Below are 19,050 nucleotides of genomic sequence, written 5' to 3'. Positions count from 1 at the left end.
CTAAATCTGCCCCTCTCCAGTTTATACCCATTGCCGCCCGTCCCAATGCAAACAGAGGGCAACGGTGTCCTGGGTGCATCCAGCACGGCATCGCCAGCTGGGAGAGGGATGGGATTATCCTGCTCTGCTCCACTCTGGGGCAGCCCCACCTTGAGCTCTGGGGGCAGCTCTGGGGCCACAGGGTAAAAAGGATCTAAAGGTGCTGGAGAATGTCCAGAGGAGGGCACAGAGCTGGGGAAGGGTTTGGAGGGGAAGAGTGTGAGGAGCGGCTGAATCACTGGGTCTGCTCAGCCTGGAGGAGACTGAGGGGACACCTCATTGCACTCTGCAGCTTCCTCACATGGGGAGGAGGAGGAGCAGGCACTGAGCTCTTCTCTCTGGGGACCAAGGACTGGACCTGAGGGAATGGCAGGAAGATGCCACGGGAGGGTTAGGTTAGGCATTAGGAGAAGGTTCTTCCCCCAGAAGAAGGGTGGTGGAGCCCTGGAACAGCTCCCAGGGAAGCAGTCACGGCACCGAGCCTGACAATATTCCAGCAGTGTTTGGCCAAGGCCCCTCACCACAAGAAGGATGTTGAGGCTCTGGAGTGAGTCCAGAGAAGAGCGACGAAGCTGGTGAGGGCCCTGGAGAACAAGAGGAGTGGCTGAGAGAGCTGGGGTTGTTTAGCCTGGAGGAGGCTGAGGAAAAAATATTTCATAGAAAGGGTCATTGGGCACTGGAACAGGCTCCCCAGGGAGGGGGTTGAGTCACCTTCCCTGGAGGAGTTTAAGGGACGGGTGGATGAGGTGCTGAGGGACATGGTTTAGTGATTGAGGGGAATCGTTGGACTCGATCCAGTGGGTCCTTTCCAACCTGGTGATTCTATGAAGGTTGGGGGGGAGGAGCTGGGACAGGAACTAGGCTGGGTGGTCCTTGTGGGTCCCTTCCAACTCAGGGCAGTCTGTGATTCTGTGGGATAGCATGGAAGCAAGACAGGAGCCAGCTCTATTAAAAACTTTTATAAAAAAAGTCCCTGCACTGCGTCTGAACCGCTGCTACCTGCCAGTCACCTTGGAACAAAATGGGAGTCATGGAGTCCAGTTCCAGTGTTAAATGCAGCAACGTCTTCTGGCAGTCTTGTACCTTGGTATTCCGATGCTCATTACCAGTTTGTAAGGAGAGGGCTGGTCCCCGGGCAGTGTCAGCCCACGCCGAGGTCAGTGGTGAGGGGTTCTTCACATCAGTACTGCAGCAGCACAGGTCTCCCTCTGGATAAGAGAAGCTGCCTGTAGCAAGGCTGAATTTAGGGCTTTCCAGCAGCCAGACTCTGCCCTTCCTGCACTGCCGCACGTTTCTAGTGTTCAAGTGATTTGTGCTTTATGTGAGGACACACAAATGGAAATAGTAAGAAAGACTGGGAGATGGGAAGTGAAACGGGGGCGGCGATGGGCCCCCAGTTCCAGCAGACGGACAGTTTGTGGATCACAGCGCGGTAGGACCCGGGCAGGGAAGCGTTAAGGCACAGAAGGATTTTTCAGGTGAGGAAACGGTGGCAAGCAGAGCCTGAGGCACATGGGGTTTAAAACCATCCAGAGGTAGGGAGAAAAGAAGCTCAGACCTGCAGCGAGCCTTCATTTACCTCTAGATTGTATCCGTAAAAAAAAAACAACTTGTATCAGTGCAGCAAATGGTACGTACTGAGAAGAAGGAAGCACCAGCTACCTGGACAGAAGGAAAAGGCAGCACCTCAGAAAAGGTCTTTGAAGTGGAAGAATTCAAGCATAGTGTTCCATCCAGTAACTTCAGAAACAAAGTCAATTCCTTTCTCTTTCAGTGCCAGGGGTCACAGTGAAGCAAGGGACACGACAAGTTCTTTCCTATCACCAACAAGGAATGATAAGAGAGGCATAAAGCTTCCTATGTGGAGAAGAATCTTAATTTGCAGAGGATCAGACAGAAGGAAATACTTTAAAAAGGCAGCTGCCAAGGAAGGAAATAGCCCAGAAGGGAGCTAAGGGATTACAGAACAGGCAAAGGTGAGGGGAAGGGCGCTTTCTGGAGGTATTGACAATTATTCACTATCAATCATCCCTGCAGGGCTACGACAGAAACACTGTTTCCAGGAAGCCTAGGAAAGTAAAGAGCATGGAGAAATCAGAGGCTTAAGAAGCCCAGGTCCCCCCTTCCTTCACTGTGCTCTGCCACGTGTTTCCGCTTGACCTGCCGGCGGTCGCGTTTGCTGTCGCAGGGCCTGGCACAGAGCGGCTGGAGCCAGGAGTCCCTGCCCAGGGACGGTGCTGAGGTAGGTTTGTGAGGTACTCCAAGGCCGCCTTCGGTGGAAGACGTGGGGCTGGCACTGTTGACAGAAGAGTAGCCGGAACTCCCTTCCAGGTTAGGATTCCGTAGGGTGAGATGCGCCGAAAGGCCGTGAGTGTCGTCCGGCAGCTGAGCCGCCCTCTGAGGTGCCGCGGGCACAGCCCACCCCACGGAGAGGTCCTCATCACTGGAGTCGTGGCAGCAGTGGTCTGCAGGGTCCATATAGACCACTGTCACATCCAGGATCCCGCTGGGACCTGTCACTGCGATAAAAGGAAAAGGTTAATTTTGATTTGGGCAACACCAAGCAGGCATTCGGCACAGAAACCAAACAGGAAAAATAACAAGCAAGAGCATAAACCTTGTGTCTGGCCTCATTGCAGACACAGCTCTCCCTCCTCGGGCTGTTTGGGCAACGAGCAGCCACTCCCAGTGTCATCAAAACAAATGGATAATGGGTCATCATCCCCTTCGATCCCCCACCAGCAGTACCTGAACAATCTCCCTCTGGAACACCACGCAGCTACACCCCCCGATACAGAGAACAGAACTGTACCTCCCAAACAGTCTAACAATCACAACCCCTGGGGAAGGGGGAGAGGGTTTCAAACTTTTCTTCAGCTGGAAGTTCAGGCTTCTGCTGCCTGAGACAGTTTTATGCACAGACGACAGCTTTAGTTCTCTCATCTGGTGTCTATAAGAAGAATAAAACCCTCACCGTCTCCCTCTCTCTCTCCTTCACTTTCCTGATCACCTTCGTAACCAGAGCAGGAATCTAAGCTCCAGTCAAGGAAGTTGTCCAGCAGGCTTTCCTCCTGGGTGGAGAGCTCCGCCGTGGGAGTGGTCACAAAGCTGCCCCTGTCCTCTGGAATGCTGTCCTCCCTCCTCCTGCACAGACACAATCCAGAATCGCACATTAAAACCCAAGTCATCTTTTCTCTCTTTAATAGGTATAGCAAGGTAATTGCAGGAAAATAGATCATATTTAAGGATTGAACCTCAAGGTACCGGAGAGGAGGAAAGGCTCATGCTAATTTACAGTTACCATGATGAATTATACTCACCTTTTCGTTCTCTTTCCAGAGGGAGAACTAAGGAAAGTCTGAATTTCCACCACATTTGTGTGCAAAGAACTGGGCTCCGGCTCCTCCTGTTTCACACCCAACACTGAACAGAGCTGGCTGTAACTCATCATCTGAAAACCAAAAAGCCACTAAGAATTAGACTGTGAGCTTCCCTCTGCTGTGAGGCTCTCTCCATTTTCTAGGGGAAACCGATCGCAGCGAGTTCTTCCCACAGGTGCTCAACCAGGTTAAAGCCACCACTTTTAGATACTCTCTTCTCCAAGAGTCTAATTTAGAAACTGCTTGCTGTTGCTTGGAGTTCACTACATCCTATCGCATGGCAGCTTTGCCATTACACATCAGCACAGGAAGACAGAGAGCTCACTCACCTTTTCTTTCCCTATTTCTTCGTAACGCTCATCTTCATATCGTTGTTTCACCGCCATTAAGGACACCTGCCTATAATCCTTTGGGACGTCGTCATGGAAACTGGAAAGAAAGATTAAAACCTCAATCTTAGCATGGACTATATATGAATGCGGTTAACAAAACCTGCCCATTTAAGTCCTTTCCCTCTGCCCAGCTCAGCGCTGTGCTAAGGAAGTTGGTGTTTCAGCAGAGCTGCGATGCACTTGGCCAGGACTCTTGGTTTCTAAGCATATGAACATCTAATTTCTCTTCTGTTCCTTGAGGTAAACAAGATATTTGCCTTGTATTCTTTAAAAAAATGGGTTACTTCTGCTACAGGAACTCCTCCTGAAGCTTTAGGCCAGTTGTAATCTGAAAAGAGTGATGTTTGGCAAACTGCAACTGTTAATCTTGTGAAGCATCCAATTTTCTGTGCCACTACCAGCTGGGAGAAATGGAAGTGCTCTTTCCTGAACTGCCTTGGAGGGGGGCACCAGGCAGTTTCGCAAAGCCCCATCCTTCATGGGAAGGGCTGACTGGATTGATGCAGCTTGTCTGCAAGAGCTGGAACCCAAGAACTCATGTGCCTGCCCAGAAGAGTTCCAGAAGGATTACCACTTTTGGTGGAGGCTCAGTACACAGGGCAGCAGGTCTTCAAAAGAGAAGCCGGTACACTCGGACAGCTGGCTGGTCCAGGGCCGCGCTGGAGGAGAGAACACACAGTACTGTTTTGTGAAGCTCAGTTCTGTAATAGGACAATCTTTAACAAAAAAAAATGAGTTAAAGATTGTGATCTTTACAAGCTTTTGCATCTACGTAGTTTGTTCAAGTTCACAATCAGCTTCAAGGCCAGGCTGGATGGGGCTTTGAGCCAGTGGGAGGTGTCCCTGCCCAAGACAGGGGGGTGGAACTGGATGGGCTTTAAGGTCCCTTCTGACCCTTAACCATTTCATGATTCTAATATACTTGATTCCAACACCCTTGTTCATCACAGCAATTAAGAGGTAAAATGGACTAAACTCAACTCTCCATTTTTAAGCCTAATATCATAGAAAGGTTTGGGTTGGAAGGGACCTTAAAGATCACCTAGTTCCAACCCCCCTGCCACGGGCAGGGCAGTATCTGTCCCCATCTTCTCCCCTGCCAAGTGATAGGGACATTTTGCCTATAAAGTAACACTAAAAACCCCCAAAGGCTCCCAAAAAGACCAGGCAGGTGTCCTGCAGCTCCAGGTAGGAGACGGCTTCTTACCTTGCCTGTGCAGGATCTTGGCCAGCAGCAGCGCGGCAGCAGCCAGCCGAGCTGGGGAGTACACACAAAGGCTTGTGTTGAGGAGCGACAGCTCACAAATGAAGCTGTAGAGGTGCAGAGTCCTTCTCTCCAGCAAGACTACCTTCGACAACACTTCCTTGTAGTCCACGATGGTTGGTATCTGGTGCGCAAGGGAGAAGAGGAGTTGCAAATCAAGTCAAGCATGAGTTCTTATACACAGCTGTTTCAAAGAGGTGCTGTTTTCATTACAGCAGGCTTGGATTATTTGGTTTTTAAACTACTATATGGACACTGAAAAAGCTCTTAAAGCTTCAGTTTTCATCTCCACAGGAAGGCAGAGCATTCCGCATCTCCATGCTCTAAAATGTATGCGATGTCCACAGCTGATGGAGAACACTCGCACAAACCCCCACCAGCCTGAGTGAGGAGCAGTGCTAATCACAATAACCTGGTTTCAACAACAGCCCACGGGTTAAAATATTTGTTCCGCAGCCCAAACTCACCCGTATCTTTCCTTCTAAGGCAGAAATGATCTCACCCATCATTCTGACCAAGTCTTCATATTTGTATGTGTTGTCTGTTAGCCACACAGCTTCCCGGATCGTCAAGATCTCTTTGCTGATGAAACTGTGATATCAAATATTAACAGTTAACCCCAGAAGAACAAGAACTGGTGCACCTGAATACTAGTGGTTTTGTGACAGATAAATGCACTCAGGATGACCAAAGAATTGAACAAGTTTATAAGGTACTTTTTCCTAGTAAAGACCAGGACAGAAAGAAAAGCAACTCTTCAATTATTTCATATTTACACTAGAAGCATCTACAACACTCATAATTTCTCATTTATGAAACAACTCCTAGGTTAAGATACAAGATATTAATGGACCTAACACAGAAGAATTATCTCCCAGCACACCCTGCTGTTCATCTGAGCGTAACTGAACCGGTAACAACGCTGCTGCAGGTGTTGCTGACAGGGTCACCCATGCCGATACGGCATCGAAGACTTAAATTGCTCATGGAATGCATTTGGACCAACCCACCACTATGGAGCATTTTCATATTTATAAACATGTTCAAGGAACATTTTCTGTGCTTGTTTGTAGAGATTGTGAGTTTTTGTATGAGAAAACAATTCAAGCAGCAGCAAAGTAGAAGGAAGCCAAAGATTTTTTTTTTCGGTAGTATTATTATTATTAGCAAGAGAGGAAAAAAAGCTTGAGCTGCAGTAATTAATTTCAACTATCATAATAACCACCTCTGTTCAGCAGTCCGAGCCCCTACCGTGTGCAAATGACCATGCAGGCTATTCCCAGAAGCTGGAGTTGAGTCCGAGGGACAGGTCTCAGCTTCAAGTAACGATCCACGCATCCCACTGTCATGTGAAGGCACAAGCTAGAAAAGTCTTTCATGGTAGCCACTTCAACCAGCCAATCGACCAGGATGTACCTAGGCAGGGAAGAGAGACAATCCACACAGTTAGTGCCCATCCAGACCTGGGCTGAGTCCCTTCTCGACTCAAACGTTCTAACAAAGGAATTCAAACAGAAGAATTTTTGGGATAATGACTTGTTGCACTGAGATAACGATTTGCAACCAGAGGGCTGTTATCCTCTGAAGGGTCCACGATCATCCTGAGCCGTCTGTGAAATGGAATTAGAAGCTAACCTACAATTAATAGGTACTTGCGCACGGAAAGGCGTAGGGCTTATCAGTTCGGAGGCTGAAGGGCACCTGGAGAGTTACCTGGAGAGTAATTGTACCTCTGACACGTCAAACACTGCCTCCAGTTCTTGAAGAACCTGTTAGGCTTGACAGATGCAAGAACTTACAGTCCAGGAAAACCCTACTCCTCATTTCAGTTCTTCATCAGGGCTGGGAATAAGGGCTCTTATGCTCCTTTTTGCACAATGTCCATCATAGAACCATGGAATACTCTGGGTGGGAAGGGACCTCAAAGCCCATCCAGTTCCAGCCCCTGCCATGGGCAGGGACACCTCCCACAGGATCAGGGGCTCCAAGGCCCATCCAACCTGTCCCTGAACACCTCCAGGGATGGGGCAGCCACCACTGCTCTGGGCAACCTGGGCCAGGGCCTCCCCACCCTCACAGTAAAACATTTCTCCCTAAGATCTCCTCTCAATCTCCCTTCTCTCAGTTGAAAACTGTTCCCCCTTGATCTATCCCTGCACTCCCCGATCAAGAGCCCCTTCCCAGCTTTCCTGGAGCCCCCTTCAGTACTGGAAGCTGCTCTAAGGTCTCCCCACAGATTTCTCTTCTCCAGGCTGAACCCCAACTCTCTCAGCCCTACTCTGTACAGGAGATGCTTCAGCCCTCGGATCATCTCTGTGGCCTCCTCTGGACTCGCTCCAACAGCTCCGTGTCCTTCCTGTGCTGAGATCATGCACAGGAGGAGATGCGTCACAGAAGAGCAAAGCAAAAGGTGCCACCTTCCATCAGACCTCCTTCTGGATTTGTTTCCTTCTACAGATGTAGAGGGACACGGGCTCTGATTTCTGCTGTGTGGCCTGATGCCCAGATAGGAGTTTTTACCTCATCGTTTCATTCATCCCTTTCTGCACAGTGAAGATACTTTGCTTGCTGATAGGAAGGGAAGCTTGAAAGATTTGAGACACCATTTCACTGGAAGATTTCGCTTCTAATCCTAGTTGGTTTCCACTCCCACAGACTTTGGCTAATGCCATCTGTAATAGAGAGAACACAAAAGAAAGTATTTTATTTTCTTTTACCAAATGCACGCTAACGCAGCACAGAATGGCCCTGTCATTTTCCTGCTGAAAACAGAGACTGAACATGAACTGTTTAAAAGGCAACTGAATTGTCAGTTCTTAGTTTGGCTTAAATGTTGGATGTACACATTATTTGGAGCAGGCCTTCAAAAGTCCATCAAAAGCTGTGTCTGTCCACAGTATTTTCCAAGAGGGGGAATCTGCAGAGCACGCACATATAGATATTATTCAGCAATTTTGACCCTGCTTTTCAAGAGGGGAGTCCAAACCTACACTGAAAACACAGAAAAGACCAAATAAAGATTGTTTTCCTGGGAAAAGTCAGTCTTACCTGTGCTTCCCAGCAGCCCTTCGCTGCATAGTCTCGTAGCTGCCTGAGACTTTGGAGGTATCTGCCAGGATCCGACATCTACGGAGGGGAATGGAAACAGATTTCAAACCCATCACCTTGATACAACGAACAGGATTGCAGCATCAATACACAGAGTAAAAACTCTGCCTGTGGGTATGTCTGTTGTTTCAGCAACCAGACTTTCTCATCATGAGAACATTGCTGTTCAGAAGCTTTCTTCAGTCCTTGCCCAGGTCTCAAAGGAACGAGACAGGTCACCTGGGGCTCAGACATACGAGCTATGGCTGAATCAAGGATGGCAATGTAGAAGTTTCCCTCTCCCGTTCCCAAACGAGCCATGTGTCCACCAGCTAGCCGGCAGTGCAAAGAACTGCTGTTCACACCTCGGTGCAGCTGCGCGTGGACTTGCTCACTTCAAACACACTCGCTCGCTTCAAACACTAATGCTCATTTGAGAGTTCTTGGTGCTCTCCTTGTATATGAGGAGAGTAAGTTCTGAGAAATCATGCAATGGTTTGGGTTCAAAGGGACCTCAAAGCTCACCCAGTCCCACCCCCTGCCATGGGCAGGGACACCTCCCACTGGATCAGGGGCTCCAAGCCCCATCCAACCTGGCCTGGAACACCTCCAGGGATGGGGCAGCCACCACTGCTCTGGGCAACCTGGGCCAGGGCCTCCCCATCCTCATTGTGAAGAATTTCTGCCTAACATCTAATCTAAATCTTCGCCCTTCCAATTTAAAGCCATTTCTCCTCATCCCATCACCACATGCCCTGGTAAAAATCCCCTCCCCAGCTTTCCTGGAGCCCCTTTCAGTACTGGAAGCTGCTCTGAGGTTTCCAAACCTTCTCTTCTCCAAAGTGAACAACACCAACAGCAATTTCTCTCTGTGTACATTCATTGCTCATAAGAGGTTCAAAAGTTACAGTGGAAAAGTCATTTTGAGACAAAAAAACACTACTTACAGCAGCCTTTCTGTTACTTTCCCAAAGGAGGTAGGAGCTGTTCAAACAACCCTGCTTTGAGGATTCTTCAAACATTTCAAGGGATTCTTTCCTCTTTTCTTCATCCTAAGAACAAAAGGCAGGACAATATTTTTGCTGCCCAGACAGATCTCGATACTTCAGAAGCTCCAGAACAGCTCTGTACAGAAAGCTACAAAGCAGAATCAACCATCTGCATGTCTGTCTCAGGCTTTGAGAGGGGCTCCCACACCCACTCGGTGCTGCCGTTAGAAGATCCAGGCTCAGGAACCAGTTAGTGCTCCCCTTGGCCAGACAAAAGCTTTCTGGCTTGCTTGCCACTGAGAAAGTACTTTTGTTTTTTTGATATGCATTCTGACTGGAAGGCTTCCTTTGGGACTCACAACGTTGCGTGCCCACGATCAATGTCGCTGTTTGTGAAGTTCAGCAAACTAAGTTGATAATGTTCCATTAAACAACCAGTAAATTAAACTCATTAGAGCAGAAATTCCTAAGTCACTCAAGGAATAAGAGCATTTGGCTGATTTTTGTTTTTAAATCAAGGTAAACAGCATCAGCATCACCAAAATGCACCCAAACACATCAAATCAGAAACACTGCTCACCTCAAAGAGACTCAACACCTTAGCCAAGCAGTGGAGAATAGATCCTTTCTGAGCCTGAAGAAAGCATTAAAATAAAGCACCATTAAAGACAAACAAAGAACAGCAGCAATTTTTTGCCAGTAATTCCAGACTATGATTTTGTTTGCCTATCAATCATTCCCCCACTTTGCTTTTCTTGATCTTATATCTCTGAGACAGTACCGGATCTCTCAAAAGAGACAGTACAGCCCTCCGGTGCTCACAATGCGCCAAGCGTAGGTAGGCAATAAATTCATTAAAATGATTGATCCACAATCATTTAAGCAACAAGAAGAGAGAAGCTCCCTAGGAAAACAAAACCGTTTTTTTTCCAGAAGAATTGGATGCAGCCACAAGTCTGCGTTAAAGCCAATGACAGAAAGAAATCTTACCTTCTCCTGCTCACACTCTGCCTTGAGGCTCTCATAGACCACAGCTTTACAGCAGCTTCCGCTCAAGGACCAGGGAGGACGGATAAAAAGCCAGATAAAGGGGGCTGCGCACACATTCAAACGTTCTGCCAGACTGAAGAAATGCGATGCCTTTAATCCATTCACTTCTGCACGACCCTCGTCAGAGATGGACACTGAACAAAAAAAACCAGCCAGCAACAGTTTAAAGTTTGTTCCTGTCTGCTGGGCATTTAGTCACGCTGAGATGGACAACAGGATACAATGACTGAACTGTGTCTTCCCTTTGGAGCCTTAAAAGTCATGGAGACGGTAAAAGAAGAAAAAACCTTACCACAGTTGGTCTTCAGGAAGGTGTAACCCTAAAGTGGGGACACACGCAGACATTCTGCAAACACCAGCACTCAAAACCACGTTAATTCTTGTCCGAGTACAAGTGAGCGGGTTTGGAAGGTGCTGCCTTGCCAGCTACCTCTGCAAGAGCCCCTCTGCCAGTCACCGTTCCCACGTGGTGTGTTTAGCAGGTGAGATGAGCAGCCAGGTCTGAGCAGAAGCTTACAAGGATTTACTTCTAAACACATCCATACTCTGCCCATTGGCTCATTTTCTCCTTTTCAAAGTGCCACGCAGGATGCTGCCTGATAACCTCCAGCAGTCGAGCTGCCGGTGCTTCGGCTGCACCAAAAGGTGAAACTGGAGAGGCACCACAGTAATGGAGACCTCACCACAGGGTGGAGACAGCGAACTGGCCCTGCACTTCACTGCTCTAGAGCGTGGGTGCAAAGGCATCTGTGCTCAAGATACAGGAGAATCAGCTCTGTGGGCAGCCAGGAAATGTGCCAGCTTTCCGACGGGACAATCGCCCTGCCCTGTGTCTGTAAATAAGCCTTTAGCTCATCTGTATCTCCTTCTACCACGCTACCTTCCCCAAGGAGCAGAGGGCAAGCGCCAACACTTACAGCCTTCGTTGTACAGGTACGCTATCCCCAGCTTCACAGCAGCTTCAAAGTTCCCCCTTTCGGCAGCCCTGAGTGGGAAACAGAGAAGACCCTTCAGGTTAAAGTCTGTAGGAGCTTCCAGGCCCACGGCCTCAAACCCCCTGGCAGGGGCCAGGCTGTGAATTACACCCATATTTGTTGAGCCATCAGTGTATATGCTTCACTACAGAAGTGAAACATAAGCCATACTGAAGCTTTTCTAGCTTCAGCCCTTTAGTGTGCCCACGTTGAGGGTTTGACAACTCACAGCACCCATTCCCATGGAACATTCACAGGTATAAACTGGAGAGGGGCAGATTTAGACTAGACATAAGGAGGAATTTCTTCACAATGAGGAGGGTGAGGCACTGCACAGGTTGCCCAAGGAACTGGTGGCTGCCCCACCCCTGGAGGTGTTCAAGGCCAGGTTGGATGCAGTTTGGAGCCCCTGATCCAGTGGGAGGTGACCCTGCCCATGGTAGGGTGGTGGAATTGGATGATCTTCAAAGTCCCTTCCAACTCAAACCATTCTATGATTCAATGAACCCAGTGCCAGAATGTGTTAACGTATTGTGGTGCTTGTACCCCAAAGAACATGCACCAAGCCATCGTGCTCCTCACTCACAAACCAATGCAGAGATAAGTTGTTTTCAGAAACAACATAATTCACCCATTGCAGCAAAGGCAACAGTCAGAAACAAAACACTTATCACGACATTCAAACCGACAGATCCTGGAGTTGTTTAGCCTGGAGAAGAGAAAGCTGAGGGGAGACCTCATTGCTCTCTACAACTTCCTGAAAGGAGGTTGCGGAGAGGAGGGAGCTGGGCTCTTCTCCCAAGTGGCAGGGGACAGGACGAGAGGGAATGGCCTCAAGCTCCACCAAGGGAGGTTCAGGCTGGACATTAGGAAAAAAAATTTCAAAGAAAGGGTCATTGGGCACTGGCAGAGGCTGCCCAGGGAGGGGGTTGAGTCACCTTCCCTGGAGGGGTTTAAGGGACGGGTGGACGAGGTGCTGAGGGACATGGTTTAGTGACTGATGGGAATGGTTGGGCTTGATGATCCAGTGGGCCTTTTCCAACCTGGTGATTCTATGATTTTCTATGATCCTCTTCAAATCATATGGAGAAAAAGACACTCTCCTTCATTTTGAGGCAGACTTGCCATTACCCTTTCAAGCTTTACTCATCTCAACAAAATAGGTACAAAACGTACCTATTTTTCAATACACTGGTTTGCACACGGTGTGACCCGAACAGCTCAGAAACACTGTTGTTATGCTCTGGGGCCTCTGGTCTCACTTGCACATTCCCATGGAAGCACCAAAACCAGTTTTTAGCGTGTGGTGTTCCAATATGGGATATTAATGCCCCAAAAGTGAAATAGCTTTGGTAAACGCAACGGGCCTTGCTGCAGATAAAGCGACAGCAGCTCTGAGCTGCAGCTTAGACCTAAAATCAGTGGTTCTTTACCACCATTCAGCAAAGACAGATACAACAAGGGGAAGTCAGATCCCAATTACAGCGAGGACTGATTAGAACTGTGTATCACAGAACCATAAAAGTAATGGGATGGTTTGAGTTGGAAGGGACCTCAAAGCCCATCCAGTTCCAAACTCCCTGCCATGGGCAGGGACACCTCCCACTGGATCAGGGGCTCCAAGCTCCATCCCACCTGGCCTTGAACACCTCCAGGGCTGGGGCAGTCATGACTTCTCTGGGCAACCTGGGCCAGGGCCTCCCCACCCTCACCCTTCACTGGAAAACATTTCTTCCAAGGTCTCATCTCAATCTCCCCTCTTTCAGATGAAAACCATTCCCCCTCATCCTATTCCTGCATTGCCCGATCAAGAGCCCCTCCCTAGCTTTTCTGGAGCCCCTTTTAGCATTGAAAGCTGCTCTGAGGCCTCCCCACAGCCTTCTCTTCTCCAGGCTGAATAACCATGACTCTCTCAGCCTGGCCTCACAGCAGAGGTGCTCCAGCCCTCAGATCATCTGTGTGTCCTCCTCTGGACTCGCTCCAACAGCTCCATGTCCTCCCTGTGCTAAGGACTCCAGAACCGGACACAGGGCTCCAGGTGTGGTCTCACCAGAGAGAAGCAGAGGGGTAGTATCTCCTCCCTTGCCCTTCTGGTCCCACTGCTCTGGATGCAGCCCAGGACACGGTTGCTTCAGGGGCTGCAAGTGCACGTTGCCAGCTTATGTTGATCTTCTCATCCCCCAGTACCCTCTCTTCAGAGCTGTTCTCAATCCATTCTCCACAATCCAAGTCTATCTTCAAACATCCTCCTCTACAACATCAGACAAATTTGATTCTTAAAGCTTACCTTTCAAACATCTTCAGGTTGTTTGGAGAAGGCCATATTTCTTGGAAACTTGCACACGCCCACACACTAGCATGATTGTCCACAAGGTATTTGAGATGTGAGTGCACCTGCAAGGGGAAAGCATAAAATAATAACTACTAAAGTAAAGACACAAACAAAGAAATAGAGCTTTGCAATCTAATTTTAGATAGGTAACTAATAATTCACAAGTTAATCGTAACTCATTACCTCTCTTATCACCACTAAGGCAAGAGATGCCAAACCAAACTCATTTGTTTAGCTGCAGTGTCTAAGCAGGACAACTCCCACAGCAAATTTACACAGAGCACTCAAATGCTGTTGATGATCTGCTCAAGTTTGAGTACTGGGAGATAGAACTGCTACCAAGAGACCAAGTACCTGATTACTGCCTGTATTCTCTGCTTCTCTCCAGGTTTGGTCTGACCTGAGACACCGGCTGCTCCCGTGGCAGCTGTGGCTCCCAAAGGCAGAGATGAGCCATGGGCGTGAGAGAGGGACTCACCGCTCTGACCGAGAGGATGTCCTCTGCTGGAAGGCCCTTCAGAACATGAAACAGAACATCCTCGGGCAGACTTAACAACGTAAGGACTCGAGGCCGTTTTCTCATCCTTCGCTTTGAAGGGAAAGAAAAACACCTGGAACATCTACAGTGAATCACTGGAAAACAAAACCATGGGACAGCTCAGTTAGTGATGGAACATTTGCTGGAATATCTGTTCACTGCAGCATAAGACACATCCTCAAATGCATTAATCCTAGAGCAATCCAACCTGTGCCACACAGCGGTACGGGACTGAGCCAGGGAGCAGTGACTCGCTCGGTTTAGTTCAGCTGGGAGCTTGGGAGGGATGGCTCACGCTCAGGTCCTATTCACTGAGGAGAACCCTTCCAGGCCCGAGCTCCATCATTGGACTACGTTGAGTTGAACGGTCACTAGTACAACTCCATTTACCTCCTCCACAACCTAACTTTTCCTTCTCAATTGACAGCAGCCCTTGAAACGTCACCAGAGAGACCAGGAGGTGCAGACCCACCACACCAGCTCAAGTCCATCCTTCTAAGCAGCTATAGGTGCTCATGGAAGAGCCCTAAGAACCAGAATGTCCATTTTGGAAGCTGCAGCATTCATAGGTTAAGGTATCACCTACATTGTCTGTTCCTTGTTAAAACAAGGTTTACCCTCACTGCATTTGTCAAGAGAGGAAATGGATCCAATGGATAGAATTAAAGAATAGTGTGGTTGGAAGGGACCTTAAAGATAATCTAGTTCCACTCCCCTGCCATGGGCAGGGACACCTCCTACTGGATTAGGCTGCCCAGGGCCCCATCCAACCTGTATTTGAACACCTCCAGGCATGGGGCAGCCACAGCTTCCCTGGGGAACCTGGGCTAGGGCCGCACCACTCCCACAGTGAAGAAATTCCTCCTTATGTCTAGTCTAAATCTGCCCCTCTCCAGTTTAAAGCTATTCCCCCTCAGCCTATCACCCCAAGCCTTTGTGAACAGCCCCTCCCCAGCTTTCTTGTAGCCCCTTCAGGTACTGGAAGGTCACTATAAGGTCTCCCTAGAGCCTTCTCTTTTCCAGGCCAAACAACTCCAACTCTCAATCACATCATCCCCCATCCTGTATTGAAACTGTGGAGTGCCCTGACCCAGCTGTAGGACCTTGCACTTGGCTTTGTTGAACCTCATGAGGTTCACACAGCCCCATTTCTCCAGCTTGAGGCAAACCCAAGAAGAGCATGAGAGTTCTTCTCACGGGGAGGGACTGGGACTTTCCAGTGGAAAGCCAGGCCCTTCTCCATCTCCCAGGACATCTCCATCCTGGCCACTGATAAGGGCTGGGCAGGAATTCCCCCCAAAAAAAGCACATTCCTCAGCCCCAGCCTAGAAGGGGCAGCGAAGGATCACCTTCAGAGTGGTCCTGGGGTAGGAGGACCTAAGATCATCCCAGTTCCTGCTGCACCTTTCCAGGCCCTTCCCTGCAGCAGTGGAGATGCCACCATGGCTTGCTGCCACACCAACCTCCCACAGCCCTCGGAGAGGCCCACATGAGCCAGAGCACCCGTTCCTGCGCAAGAAAAGGGCTGAACAGGGTCTCTGCAGAACAGAGGGCTCAAAACCTAAATTCTGAAGTGGAAGCTCGAGTCCTACAAATTAAAGGGCCACGTAACCACCTCTGTCTTTATTACAGAAGATTTCTTGGTTGTATTTTTCAAATCTGGTCCCAGCCTTATACAAAGAGATTACACTTTGGAAATTTATTTACTGACTTGATAATAAGTTTATTAAAGATGCAGGCTCCCTGGAGAGCCCAGCCCTGCCTGCATGCCCTGTCTGTGTGTGCTCACTGTTAGCTGGCATGGTTTCTGACATAAATGAAGCCAGCAGAGCTAAAGCAGCACAGGGAGGACATGGTGTGGTTGGAGTGAGTCCAGAGGAGGCCACGAAGAGGATCCAAGGGCTGGAGCATCGCCTGTGTGAGGACAGGCTGAAAGAGTTGGGGTTGTTCAAGAAGAGAAGGCTCCAGGAAGACCTTAGAGCAGCCTCCAGTACCGAGAGGGGCTCCAGGAATGATGAGGACGGGCTTTTCGGCAAGGCTTGTTGTGAGATGAGGAGTAATAGTTGTGAACTAAGGGAGAAGAGATTTAGACTGGATATAAGGAAGAAATTCTTACACTGAGGGTGCTGAGGCCCTGGCACAGGTTGCCCAGGGAGGCAGTGGATGCCCCATCCCTGGAAACATTCAAGGCTGGATGGGGCTATGAGCAACCTGATCTAGTTGAAGACATCCCTGCTCCTGCAGGGGGGTTTGACTGAATGAGCTGTAAAGGTCCCTTCCAACCCAAAGCATTCCATGATTCATTTTATGATTCTATGAACACACACCCCAGCCCCTCCGTTTATCAATGAAGCAGAACAAGCCAGAGCTGTGGAGACCCTGCGAGACAACAGGGTCAGAAGCACATTCTGAGTGATGCACCTCAAGTCATTTTTACAATGAAAGTGGAATGGGGCTGACAAGCTGGGGTGAGGACAGAGAATCTTAATTAGGCAAATACTTTTCTCCATTACTATTTTTCCCCCTTTGGCCTGCTCTTCTGATTTAGGCGTTCATCTCCTGGTTATCACCTAACCCATGAAAAGCCTCCTGGTCTCCCACTAGCCTGCAGTTCTTCACACAGAACTCCAGCAAGACTGGAGCAGCATCACAACGTGTTTCTCTTGGAGAATGGAAAAGCAACAACTCTGTCCAGCTGCAGATGCAGTGAATGGAAAGTCATAGGAACCAGGCAGTGACAACCTCAGCTCTCCCTGAGCCCATGCAACCAGGCAGCCTCCACAGAGACCACAGAGCCAGCACAAAATTTACAGACAAGCTGTTCAAAGCAAAGCTGCTGCATCAGAATCAGTTCCTTCACATAGGTTTTTAGGTGGCAGAAGTAAGGCTATCTGGGTTTTCAGCATGATCCTTAAAAGGAGCCTGCAGGTTCCTAAAAGGTCTATCAGCCATGGCCACCACTGTGCTAATACAGGTTCTTCTGTTCATGAATCACAGAATGACAGAATCATTAGATGATTTGGGTTGGAAGGGACCTTAAAGTCCATCCAGTTCTGCCCCTGTGTCATGGTCAGCGAAACCTCCCACAGGCTGCTCAAAGCTCCATCCAACCTGGCCTTGAACACCTCCAGGGATGGGGCAGCCACCACTGCTCTGGGCAACCTGGGCCAGGGCCTCCCCAATCTCATCGTCAAGAATTCCTTCCTAAGGTCTAATCTAAACCTCCCCCTTTTCAATTTAAAGCCCTTCCTCGTCCTATCACTCCATGTCCTTGTAAAAAGCCCCTCCCCAGCTTTCCTGGAGCCCCCTTCAGCACTGGAAGCTGCTCTAAGGTCTCCCCACAGCCTTCTCCTCTCCAGGCTGAACAACCCCAACTCTCCCAGCCTGTCCTCGCACAGGAGGTGCTCCAGCCCTCGGACCATCTCCGTGGCCTCCTCTGGACTCGCTCCAACAGCTCCATCTGCTTCTTACGCTGGAGACCCGAAAACTCAACCCGAGCCTCCAGGTGGGTCTCACAGAGCAGAGGGGCAGGATCCCCTCCCTCCCTGCCGGTCCCACCGCTCTGGGTGCAACCCAGGACACGGTTTGTTCCTGGGCTGTGAGCGCACCTGGTCGGGTCACGTTGAGCCTCTCACCTTCCAGGACCCCGAGTCCTTCTCCTCGGGGCTGCTCCCGGGCATACGGAGCCGGAGGAGGCTCCAGAGCTTCCCTGCCCGGGTGGGACCCCGGCAGCCCCGCCGCCCCGAGCCCAAGCCCCGGCTCTCACCGGGAATACGCGGGGATCCTGCACCCTAGGATAACGCTGCACGTTATCGCGCCCGCAAACCGGGATGCGAGGGAGAGCCCCAGCACAGCCCCGGGGACACCGGAGCCGCCCCCGGTTCGACTGCACCCCCGCCGTCGCGCACGCTGCGGCGTGCCCGGACCCCCCCCCCCGCCCCGCTCCCCGGGAAGGGCCCGTCGGGGTAGATCCTCGGCCCCGTCCCCGCTCCGCACTCACCGCCCGCCCTCATCGCGGCGCCGGCGCCCGGGACCGGCTCGGCGGGGGCGCGCGCTCGGCGGGAAGGGGCGGGGCCTGACTACGCGTGGGCGGGGCTTCCAACGAGACCACGCCCCCTATTAGCCACGCCCCCCGCTCAGCGCGGGTCAGGGAAGGAGTAAGCGGCGCCCCCCGCCCCCGTCTCATTGGCCCCGCCCCTTTACGGCACTGACCACGCCCCCGTCCGCTGCTGACCACGCCCCCAACATTGGCCGCGCGCACTGGGTGATTTTTTTTTTAATTTTTTTTTTTTAAACGCAGCGCGCGCTGTGATTGGCCGCGAGGCCCGCGGGAGGCGGGGCCCGCGCCGCGCCGCGCGCTCCCATTGGGCGCCGAGGATGCGAATTCGAATCGAACGTCCCGCGGGCGCGCGGGGCTGCGCTCCCTCGCCCCCCGCTCCCCCCCCGCCCTCCCGCGCGCGCGGCGTTGCCAGGGCAGCGGGAGCCCCTCCGCATCCCCGCCGGCGCCATCTTCGCCGTGCGGCCTCGGGGATGCTCCCCGGCACCCTGGGCTCTCGCAGCATCCGTTCCTGTCAGAAAAAGTGGAATATTTTGATTTAAGCTCGCATAGAGTTGACTTCACCCGAGTCACTGTATTGTGTTGAAGTTAATATCTCTCTGACAGCACGGGGTTTGATGCTAGTTTTTTTTCAAACAGTGTTTTTCAAGATGCATTGAACATCAAAGGGTGGTGATCATGGAGTTAGCTCCAGCTGGAGGCTGGTCACAAGCGGTGTCCCCAGGACTCAGGGCTGGGTCCAGTCCTGTTCAATGTCTTTATCAATGATGGATGAGGGCACTGAGTGCACCCTTAGTGAGTTTGTAGACAACACTGATCTGGGTGGAAGTATCTGAGCTGGAAGTTAGAGTGACTCTGCAAAGGGATCTGAACAGGCTGCACCACTGGGCTGAGATCAATGGAATGAGGTTCAACAGCAGCAAATGCCGGGTCCTGCACTTGGGGCAC

The 19,050-nt window shown here is 50.5% G+C and overlaps 1 protein-coding gene across 1 annotated transcript; it reads right to left on the bottom strand.

Moving 5' to 3' along the window:
* Nucleotides 1-2,096: 2,096 nt before the first annotated feature.
* Nucleotides 2,097-18,061, bottom strand: CCNF (cyclin F). Its single transcript, XM_069870119.1, has 17 exons — nucleotides 18,046-18,061; nucleotides 13,986-14,140; nucleotides 13,463-13,569; nucleotides 11,119-11,186; nucleotides 10,142-10,335; nucleotides 9,732-9,785; nucleotides 9,110-9,214; nucleotides 8,124-8,201; nucleotides 7,596-7,747; nucleotides 6,327-6,491; nucleotides 5,543-5,666; nucleotides 5,019-5,199; nucleotides 4,383-4,470; nucleotides 3,749-3,848; nucleotides 3,360-3,490; nucleotides 3,014-3,183; nucleotides 2,097-2,558 (listed from the first exon to the last, which is right to left on the bottom strand). Exons 1-17 carry the CDS (start codon nucleotides 18,056-18,058, stop codon nucleotides 2,134-2,136), a joined length of 2,310 nt encoding a protein of 769 aa, XP_069726220.1. The 5' UTR covers nucleotides 18,059-18,061; the 3' UTR covers nucleotides 2,097-2,133.
* Nucleotides 18,062-19,050: the final 989 nt, after the last annotated feature.

The sequence above is a fragment of the Phaenicophaeus curvirostris genome, chromosome 16 (assembly GCF_032191515.1).
Source record: "Phaenicophaeus curvirostris isolate KB17595 chromosome 16, BPBGC_Pcur_1.0, whole genome shotgun sequence".
Taxonomy (NCBI): domain Eukaryota; kingdom Metazoa; phylum Chordata; class Aves; order Cuculiformes; family Cuculidae; genus Phaenicophaeus; species Phaenicophaeus curvirostris.
The sequence above is the reverse complement of the archived record's forward strand: the minus strand, read 5'-3'. Positions and strand labels throughout refer to the sequence as shown.

Coding starts and splice junctions, on each gene's coding strand:
- CCNF (XM_069870119.1), bottom strand. Junction 7,748..8,123: donor AGGGCTGCTGGGAAGCACAG/GTAAGACTGACT, acceptor TCTCTATTACAG/ATGGCATTAGCCAAAGTCTG. Junction 6,492..7,595: donor GGGATGAATGAAACGATGAG/GTAAAAACTCCT, acceptor TTCCCTGCCTAG/GTACATCCTGGTCGATTGGC.